Source organism: Rhagoletis pomonella, unplaced genomic scaffold (genome assembly GCF_013731165.1).
Source record: "Rhagoletis pomonella isolate Grant_MI unplaced genomic scaffold, Rhpom_1.0 Rhpom_scaffold_05876, whole genome shotgun sequence".
Classification (NCBI taxonomy): domain Eukaryota; kingdom Metazoa; phylum Arthropoda; class Insecta; order Diptera; family Tephritidae; genus Rhagoletis; species Rhagoletis pomonella.
The window spans coordinates 1-10,985 of NW_023464415.1; the positions used below are offsets into that span (position 1 = coordinate 1).

Below are 10,985 nucleotides of genomic sequence, written 5' to 3' on the forward strand. Positions count from 1 at the left end.
TGGTGATGGCGGTTACTCTTACTCTAGCGGTGGGTCGTCTGGAATCTCAGGAGGTATTTCAATTGGACACTCTGGCGGTGGGTCCTACTCAAGCGGTGGGTCTTCCGAATACTCTGCCCCAGCACCAGCTCCAGTATACTCTGCCCCAGCTCCTGCTCCGGTTTACTCGGCACCAGCTCCCGCTCCAGTCTACTCAGCCCCATCACATTCATCAGGTGGTGATGGTGGTTACTCTTACTCAATCGGTGGTTCACCCGGAGTCTCAGGCGGTATTTCAGTTGGCCACTCAAGCGGTGGCTCTTCTGGGCTCTCTTTTCCGAGCTACTCATCAGGTGGCTCCTTGTCTTACTCGTCGGGTGGTGCATCGTACTCTGGTGGCGATGTTGGCACTCAGTATGCCTCCAACGGTGGTTACGTCTACAAAAAGCAGTAAATCGCTTGGAACTTTTATTATTAAGACTGTGTTTGTACCTTAAAGTAGCTAACGATGTTTCATGCATACAAAGCCCATACAACTAACTTATTCTTCCTGAACACACGTTGTAAATAATTGTCTTTGTTATTAAATACATAAGTTTTTGTTATAAAAAAATATTTGTTAAGCATTTTGATATAACTCGCACTACATACATATGTAGATATAATTACCATATGAAATATTGTTTTCGGTACCATGGTTCATTAGTAGACGAAAGGATAAGTAACTAACCGAAACTAACGACGTATAACTACTGGGACCATGTTCTGGTAAAGGATCTGTTATGGATTTGGCCAAGCTCACCTAATCTTATCTTACCCTATTGTTTTTGAATTTCGCCTGCATGTGAAAAAGTATTGTCTCCGAAAATCCATTGTGACAGTATGTAGAGAAAGACTGTGGCTCAATATGTGGTGTTGTGGTCATCTCAGAATGAAAATTGTAAGATACGTATCTCTTATACAATGCAAGCAGTCCGTCATCTCTTGCCAGTTGACCGTGAAGTGCGTCTAACATATGCTCATGTTGTTATAAGTTTGAAAAACGAAGTGCCTAATTGTTTGTCAAAACTAATCATGAGTGGAGGGCCCCATTTCCATCTCTGTGGCAACGTTAACGTGTCGCTTATAAAAACCATTTAATTTACCTAGAGGTAAAGGTTCTTGGTGCTGTTATTGCACGTCATGCAGCACTCTGGAATAGGGGCAGCGAGGCCGCAAATCCGACAATACGTAGCGAAAAGTTACATCCTGCAATAGATACCCCTGCTTTTATCTATTTCTTAACGGTATACATCTGGTTTTATTTAGTTTTTCCTGGGTATCAGGGCACTCAATGTCCAACGGGATTGCTGGAAAAATTGCCATAACAGGGAACGAATTGGGCGTAAACCCAAACGGCAAAAGAAAACTACCTGTTACCAGGCAATTTTTCCAATCGCTAAAGAATGGAACGAAATGGCTTTGTTGACTCACAGGCGGAGGAAAAGGAATTACTCTGCGAATTTCACGTCCTCTCATGTTGAAAAATTCGCTAAGAGAAAACCAAGTCAAATTGACAAAAGAGAACACACTGAACAAACGGAATCTAAGCGCTAGGTAACCATTTCTGTGGTCATAAAGGCATCGACGTATCAAGCAGGCCTGGTTAAGAGAGCAAGATTAATTCTACTCCCAAAGAGTAGCCTAACAAACTTTGGTCCCTCGACCAACTTCAGCCCATACAGGCTGGCAGCAGCAAAAAAAACTCCGTGAAGTTTAGCGGCTGCACCTTTCCTCCGGGGTGGTTGTCGATTGATTGCGCAGATGCGGAAACCCTGGAAAGACGCGGAACTTGTGGATACCAATTCGAGTGATATCTCCAAATCCTGTGTCTATATTGGTTACTTACCGTACTCATCAAACAATCCAGTGGGTAGTATTTTTTCGAATGAGACCACAATAGAGTAACGCTGTGGTGGGTCCAGGGACATGAAGGGTTTGAGGACAACGGAGAGGCTGACTTTTTCGCAAAACGTGGAGCCTAAACGCGCTTGCATTTTACCAAGCCTGTGTACGTTACATCTAAAGGATTCACTACAGAGCTTCTTATGAGCTGAGAAGAATCTCAGCTACTTGGGGATGTTAAAGAGATTCATAGCTTGATTCCTTGAACTTAGACGCGAGGGTCTTAGAACACTTACTGGCTACATGACAGGACACCATGTCGGGTGTAGTGCATTCACCATACTCATTCGCATAGGAATCCAATTGAAATTTAATAAGAAAATTTTTGAATAAATGTGATCAGGCTAGTTTTGAATTGTCTCTGTAATCTACATTCTCCAAGCAAACAAGTAAGCAAACGAGTGTGGCTTCCGCATTAGCCGAGTCGTCAGAACAGTGTATTACAAGTCAGTAGGACCCACGATGAAGAAAGTAGATATGACCCTATCCGCAGATTACTACGTAGATTTGTCGATTTGACAGCATCTACCTAAGCGCAGACGTCATAAAATTCTTTTCCACACAATGGATGAAAATTGAATTTTTAAATTTTACCTATTCTCCAAAAATCATTATCTTAAAGTAAATAAATGTATTTTATGCGTATAAATTTTTGAGCCATATGTTTAGGGTCATTACCTTGCTGAAAATAACTACTAAATAGTGTGCTGTTTTTTGCCAGCAAAGTTTAAACAAAGTGCTGTGGGAAGACTTTATTGGTGCACTGTATGTATCTTCTGTAGATAGTGTTTATGTTAGGAGTTTTTGACAGAAGGAGAATGAGCACGAAAAATAAGCACAGGTACTCGTTTTCCATGTTTTCTAACTCGAGAACAACTTCCGCAATATTATACGACAGCAGCAACTATTGATTTTTAGATGTCTCATAAATTTGCAAAAAAGTACAAGAAAAGAATAAAAGATCTAACTTATTTGCATACAAACAAAAAAAACAAATTTCAATTTAAATACATACAGTGAACATACATATAAACGGAACAATAAATCTCTAAACAACATCGATGTTATGCAACAATGGAAATACGTTAAACAAAACATTTGCTAATATACCAAGCTCAATTCTATGGCAATTCTATTTACGGCCTATCGGTATGCAGTCGGTTCCAGAGGTTGACACATTTTTGAAGGATTTTCGGGTTTAATTCAATTCCCCGCTGCAGTTTGACTTCCTTCGTCCAGGTTAAGAAGGGATATTGAGGATTTCGTAGGGGAGAGGGTTAGGCTCCTTGCCGCGAAGAAGCCCGAAATTTTGGAGAGGTAACCGTTCATTTTCGAGCACAAGTCATCAATTCCATTCCCAGACGTCAGACGCATAGCAGACAATCGTGACTACCTCTGGTGGTTGAGGGAGCTTTAATATTTAAAAATTAAACCGCATCTGGGAAAGAACACCACCCTAGGGAAGCTCCTGTTTAATTTTTTTCGGTTTGCTGGTTTGTCTCTAAAAATTACTGACGAATGTCGGCCACTCAGATAATTCGCCGACCACCGTTTGAGTCCCTGTGGAAGAAAGGAATCCCCAATATACTTTAGTAGCGTGGAGTTAAAGCCTTTAACAGATCCAACGCTACTAAACTGGCTGGAGTAGCAAGGCCTCAAGTGTCTTCGCTACCGGGGAAAGAAAATTTTTTGGACGATAAGACTGTCCCTTGTTGGACGGTTTACCCGGTTTAAGCAGAGGGACCACCCTCCCCATTTTCCAGATGTCCGGAATAATGAGAGTGGCCATAGAGAGGGGGAGCACCTTGGGAAGGTAGTCTACTCCCGCAGGACCCAAATTTTTCAGCATCAGCATGGAAATTCCGTTCGCTCCGATGGCTTTGAAGGCGTCCGCCTTCCCAATGCCTACCTGAACTTCACCGCTGGAGAAAACAATTGGGGCACTAGGAGCTAGCAATTTATGCAGCCTTCTGGCCAATCCGCGTTTGGCTTTGTCCACCGGAGGTTGCAGCTAAACTGTCGCCTCTCCGAAAGAGATTCCAAAAGAGAGTTCATCAATAGTGTGAATGGGGTAAAAGTCTATATATATATTTATACTTATGCCTTGCAAAGCACAGCTGCTTCCCCAATGGGGGTCTAAAACAATATTTTGGACACTGCTCGGTTAAGCCTGCTGTCAAAATTGGTGCCTACCTATCCGAAAAAACTTCCTTGAATGCTCTCCATCTAAGAACCATCCAATCGGAGCCACGCACCGATTAGTTTCTTCAGGTGTGAAATGCGAAGTTTCCAAAGAATGCCGAATGCTCGCCGAAGCTGACGGAGCGGACAGCAGTAAAGATGAGTGCAATGTTGCCAGTGTACACTATAACTCGTCAGCCTCTTCTTTTCCGCTTCTCCAGAGAAAGGGGAAGAAAATGGCTCGCTACGCAGTACTTCTGCTCACCTTCAGTTTCTGGATTTCACTATTGCCTCGGGTAATACGTTTTTAAAAGTGTGTCGATATCGACGAAGGCATAAACAACGAATTCTTTGTTCTTAAATTAATTATCTATAGCTTTAACGATTCTATGTAAAGCAGACTTCACTGATTTACATCTGTGTATATATGTACATATATAAGTCAATCAGTCTACGAGGATTTTCAATTGGAAGAAACAGAGGTCGATTGGTTTAAAATCCTTGAGAGGCACGAAAGAGTTTCCTCCGTGTTTGGAAGAAACGTTATCCGGGGAGAGGTCGTGGACCACGTGCATGGCTGGAGTAACGGAACCTATCTAAAATCTTTGTTAATTTTTGGACCACCCTAATGTAGGTGTTAGAGACTTGAAGAAAACATATATAATTCTCTTGCTTTTTATCGTTTTTCGTTAATTATGCGTCTCATTTTTGCACATAATGCAGGTAAAACGTTTAATATTGTACATGCATATGTATATATAAAAAATAAATAAATTTAGTATAAATTGATCAGCCGATTTGGGGATTAGTATCAGTTCTAATAGTTAATTCGTTCAGCTTAGTAGTAGACCATATCTAATCATCGGAGCAAAATGGTAAGTGAACTACAAAATTTGGAATTTTATTAGACGTATCATAATGGGAGCAGCTTTGTTGAAAAAGTAATTGTAATACCCTGCAAGCGAAGTCTAAATTTTCCGCGGAAAAAATTGTCCCAGTTTCTGTAGTTGCGGTGACTTAATAACTGAGTTATCTTAATAGCAGAGTGTTAGGCAAGATGTGGTGGTGATCAATAAACTATGACATACCTCTCTTTTTTCTATTACAGAAAGTCTTCCTTGCCATCACTCTCGCCTTGGTTGCCTTCGCTTCGGCTGATGTCAGTCATTTGTCGAGTTCATACCTGCCGCCCAGCTCAGGCATTTCATACTCATCGGGCGGCTCCCACGGTGGCTCATACTCCTCAGGAGGTTCTCTTGGCAGTGCATACTCTTCAGGCGACTCTCTTGGTAGCTCATACTCTTCGGGTGGTTCTCTTGGCAGTGCATACTCTTTAGATGGCTCCCTCGGTACCTCATACTCATCGGATGGTGCCCTCGGTGGTTCATACTCTGCAGGCGGTTCTCTGGGCGGCTCATACTCATCCGGAGGTGCTGCTGGCGGTGGGGGATCGTCCTACTCTGAGCCATCCAACGTATACTTGCCTCCTGCCTCATCTCCAGTGTACTCTGCTCCAGCCCCAGCTCCTGTTTACTCTGCCCCAGCTCCAGCTCCTGTTTACTCTGCACCAGCTCCAGCCCCAGCTCCTGTTTACTCTGCCCCAGCTCCAGCTCCTGTTTACTCTGCACCAGCTCCAGCCCCAGTATACTCTGCACCTGCAGTTTCTTCAGGCGGAAGTGATGGTGGTTACTCTTACTCTAGCGGTGGTTCATCTGGAGTCTCTGGCGGTATTTCGGTCGGCCACTCTGGCGGTGGGTCGTACTCCAGCGGTGGTTCTACCGAATACTCTGCCCCAGCTCCTGCTCCAGTTTACTCGGCACCAGCTCCCGCTTCATTCTACTCAGCTCCATCACATTCATCAGATGGTGATGGCGGTTACTCTTTCTCTACCCATGGTTCATCTGGTATCTCAGGTGGTATTTCAGTCGGCCACTCTGGCGGTGGATCCTACTCAAGCGGTGGTTCTTCCGAATACTCTGCCCCAGCTGCTGCTCCAGTTTACTCATCAGGTGGCTCCTTGTCTTACTCGTCGGATGGTTCATCGTACTCTGGTGGCGAAGTTGGCACTCAGTATGCCGCCGGCGGTGGTTACGTCTACAAAAAGCAGTAAAACGATTAGAACTTTTATTATTAAAACTGTGTTTGTACCTTAAAGTAGGTGACGATGTTTCATGCATACAAATCCCATAACTAAAAGCATTTTTAAATATGTAAGGAACTAAATATATTTTATGAAAAAATTATCAAAATGTGTATATAGAATTTTTAATCAAAGAAAAGGGGCAAAAGTCGCTTGAGTTTTAAGAAAAGTTTCAGAATAAGCCTATTTCTAATCAATCGGTGACAGGGGCATCGATCTCCAAAAAGTGTCCATTTGACACTTTAGTCGCACAATGGTAACGCTGATTACAGCTGTTCTAGGAGTTGAAATTTCACTACCACGCTTGGCAGGTAAACCAAAAAACAGAAGTAACCCCTATCGGTCAATGAAAATGAGTACTGGCGACGGTCTATAATAAAATGTTATCTGAAGTCTGCAATGAACTCATTCTTTGGTACAATTTATGGAAGAAAGAACTTGCCCGAAGAAGATATGAAGGATGTTGAAGTTGTAAATTTATTAAAAGAATAAAACGAATAAATAAGTGTGTTTCCATTTTGAGCGCTTTTCCATGCACAATAGCATTTCGTAAAGTAAAAACCTGGCTCAGAAGCACATCAGGAGAAGAAACGCTTTCTGGACTATACCTCATGAGTATCGAAAGAAAACTCGTTACCGATAATCGCGAGATAATTCAGGATGAAATAATAGAAAATTTTGATTTGCTGAAAATGCGAGACGTTTGTTATTAGCGTAATAATTATTAAATAAAAAATATATCAAAAAAATTAACAAGTCTTATCTGTTTTGCCAAAAGAGGCTAGTACTACTGCTAGAAAACTACCTGTAGCGCTACCAATGTTACCTCTACAGAGGAAAACTCGAAAAAGATGTTACACCCAAACGTCCAGGCAATTTTTCCAATCGCTAAGAAATGGATCGAACTGGGCTTACAGACTCAGGATTAAAAGGAATTACTCTGCGAATTCCACGTCCTCTCATGTTGAAAATTTCGCTAAGAGAAAACCAAGTCAAATTGACAAAAGAACACACACGGTACAAACAGATTCCAAGCCCTACGTAACCATATCCGAGATCGTAAAGGCGCTGATGTATGTAGCAGGCCTGGTTGAGAGCTCACGATTAATTCTACTCCTAAAGAGTACCCTAACAAATTTTGGTCGCTATGGTATGGTTCAGGCCATACAGGCGGGCGTCCTGACAATGGTAAGGTAGCAGCAAAAGGACTACGTGGAGTTTAGCGGCTGCACCTTTCGTCCGGGGTGGTTGTCGATTAATTGCGAAGATGCGGAAACGCTGGAGTGTCTGCCTAAAATCACGCCACATCTTAAACCCTGGATATACGAGGAAGTTGCAGATACCAATGCCTGTGATGTCTCCATATCCTCTGTATATATTGGTCTCTTACCGTAGCCATAAAACACAACAGTGGATAATATTTTTTCGATCCACCTTGGATACCACGATAGAGTAACGCTGTGGTGGGTCCAGAGACATGAAGGGTTTGAGGACAACGAAAACGTTGAGGCGAAACGCGCTCGCATGGTACCAAGCCTGTGTAGTTTACATCTAAAGCATTCACTGCAGAGCTTCTTATGAGCTGAGAAGAATCTCAGCTGCTTGCGGAAGTAAAAGGGATTCATAACTTATTTCAGGAGGAACTCCGAAAGACTCCTTGAACTTAGCCCACTGAACTTAGTAGATACATATATTTTATGCGTATAAATTTTTGATAGGGGTGAACAACGACTCCTTTCGGTACCACAACTACCTTTGGACTCACATCAAACAATTTTTGCTATTAAAAATTGCGTTGAAAAAAATTAAAGCTGTATACAGTGTTTATCTGAGGAGTTTTTGGCAGAAGGGGAATGAGCACGAAAAATAATCACAGGTACTCGTTTTCCGTGTTTTCTAACCCGAGAAAAACTTCCGCAATATTATACGACAGCACCAATTGATTTTAAGATGTCTCATAAATTTGCAAAACAGTACAAGAAAATAATAAAAGATCTATCTTATTTGCATGCAAACAAAGAAACAATAAATTTCTAAACAAAATCGATGTTATGCAAAAATGGAAATACGTTGAACAAAACATTTGCTAAAATACCGAGCTCCATTGTAGAGCATGTGAATGTCTACAGTTCTTCACAATCAATAGTGATAGTCGATTGTTAAATAAGTATTTATAAAAAAATACCGATTATTTATCAAACTTCACGTTCTTTATTTACCTTATAAATAAGTACATCTGCCCTGATGAGCATTTACGGTAAAAACGTCGATGGAGTATTCGCACCAATAGCATTGGACTTTTGGCTATATGGTAAACAGGTTCGGAGACCCACATAAAAATTTTTTTAGAATATAAGGAAGAACCTCAAAGCTTAGGCATATATTTAAGTAGTATATTAATTACCTGCCCTCCCACGAATGCGTTTGAATTCGACAAAATACCAGAATTATGGAATATCCTGGTAGCCCAGGAAAATCTTAGACTAAGTATAAAAGTGGGCATATATGTAGATATTCAGCCTTATCATGAGTTTCATATTCCCCAAACCGGTTCACTTTAGGTTTCCATGTATTTACTATGGGGGGGAATACAATTTTTCGAGTGAAAATTTTTCCGGAAGAAACTGTTTTTCGGGCGAAACTCAGGCTAATGCAGATTATCTACCACAGAATGGGCTCTCGATAAAACTAGCAGTCGTAGTCTAACCTCACTGTGCATCGTATTAAGTATACATAAATATAATTAGGGTTCAAACAGGTGAAACAAAAGCTTCTTGAGAGTTGACCAATTGCTTATGTTTAACGGAGATGCAACGTTAACACGTTTCGGTGTGTTTCTAGATATCCTTCATTAAAGTTCGTCGGAATTGGGGGGGGCTGAATGTCCCTTTATTTAAGAGAATTTATTTGTCAACCCTTAGGAATGGTTATTTGGTCATGGTTCTTGAGTAGGGCTACTCCACTCGATGTAAGAGTCCACTGAAGTCTGCAGTGTCTGATCTTAATCAGGTGCGGCTGGAAGCGGGTGTCTGTCTTGAAGCAAGCAGCTCGTTTTATAAATGTGTCTTCATAAATTAGCCCAGTCTCTGGTGTGCTTTGGGTGTGAAGGCCGCCACATAAAAACCCTTCCAATGAAAAAAGTGAGAAAAGTGGTTAAAAGACTATGATTTGAGGGTATGTAAGTATGTACGTGGAACCTTCTTTGATACGAGTAGTCAGGCAGCTATTCAGATACTTCATTGCGACTAATCCACATTAAGAATAGTCATGGAGTTTAGACATATTCAAATATGTAGTATGGGTGCCAAATCACAAAGATACACTGAGGGAAATAATGCATGGTAAAAATGAATACTTTATACTTGATTATCGTTTAAAAATATTCGTATTTAAAAATAGTATTTTCATACAAAATGTATTACGCACGTATTTGACTGTTCACATCTGAGTATGTATATGTAAGTCTACATACCCTGCAAGAAAACCGCATACTAGTGAATCAAATTTCTAGTTCCGTACTAGGTCTTTATCGCCAAAAAGGAACTAGTCCGATAGGAACTAGATCCCCACCAGTCCAAAGTCGGCGAAGTCGAAATCTATATCTAAGGTGACGAATTTAGAACTGGTTCGGAACTATAGAAAAAGAGATGCAGAACGATCTAGATCTTATTTGTCGAATTTAGAACTAGTTCGGAACTATCGAAAAAGGGATGCAGCGGAGGGCTTGTATACTTTACATAGATATGTGTTCGGCGGCTTTTTCGTTCAAATACGCTTCTATTCTGCACATCGCAGATGCTTTTTCATAGCTTGGTAATACAAAACCAAAATTTGTGTTAACATTTCAACATCTTGGGACCGTCCGGAATCTATCAGCGAGCACCTCTGCAAACTCAGCTACAGCTAAAGGTATGTATTTCATAATCAAAAACACATTTCTTTCAAAATAACTTAAAATAGCACACACGGAAGAACCAAAAATATTGAAAAATCATGATACTTTTTTCTTTCGTCTGTCGATTTTAGAACTTGTTCCGAACTATAGAATATAGGAGTAGTTCGGAACTATCAAAAAACGGATGCAGCGGGGGGGCAATTGACACTTCCTAGGACATCGCCATATTAAATTCGCCAGTTGCTTGCATGCAAAAGAGATTTATCGCGAACCAGTACTGGGTCTAAATGTAATAGAAGCGCACCAGTTCAGAACTAGAGATTTTCCCCACAGGGTATGCACCCCAAGCATGCAGAGCGCCGCTCTGAGGCCGATGACAACACACACATACATACATAGTACAAATCGCGTGCTGTGGTGTTGATGGATATTCAACATTTGAAAGCAAATTTATATGACTGGGAGTAGCCGAGTGCGCAAAGATGCTTGCCACAAGTTGTTGATATCCGGAGATGGTCTGGTTCAAATTCCACTGCAGGCAACATGCAAATAATTTTTTTTTTTTTTTAGTTTTTGTGTTGATTATTTACTTCACGGATGCTTTTTCAGTACGAACGCGGTCATTTTAATATGCGCGTAATTGAATTGAATATTTACCAATATACAGTACTTTCGTTGACGTTTATAGTAAGATCAATTACGTTTCTATTTGATTTTAATATTTTTTCCCCTCAGTGTATCGTCACTAGACACGAATAAAGGCGCAGCTCAAAAAATGACGGCGAAAAAATACGCATACAAAAACTTCAGCGTCAAAGACGCTTAACATACCTCGCCGAAGTTTTT

General features: G+C 41.1%; 1 protein-coding gene across 1 annotated transcript; it reads left to right on the plus strand.

Annotated features, from left to right (window-relative positions):
* Positions 1 to 50: 50 nt before the first annotated feature.
* Positions 51 to 6,214, plus strand: LOC118755313 (loricrin-like; the record flags this gene model as incomplete). The annotated part of the gene is made up of 2 exons (XM_036490159.1): positions 51 to 382; positions 5,213 to 6,214. Coding segments are annotated over 2 exons (1,334 nt in total), but the record flags the coding sequence as incomplete, so codon positions are not given.
* Positions 6,215 to 10,985: the final 4,771 nt, after the last annotated feature.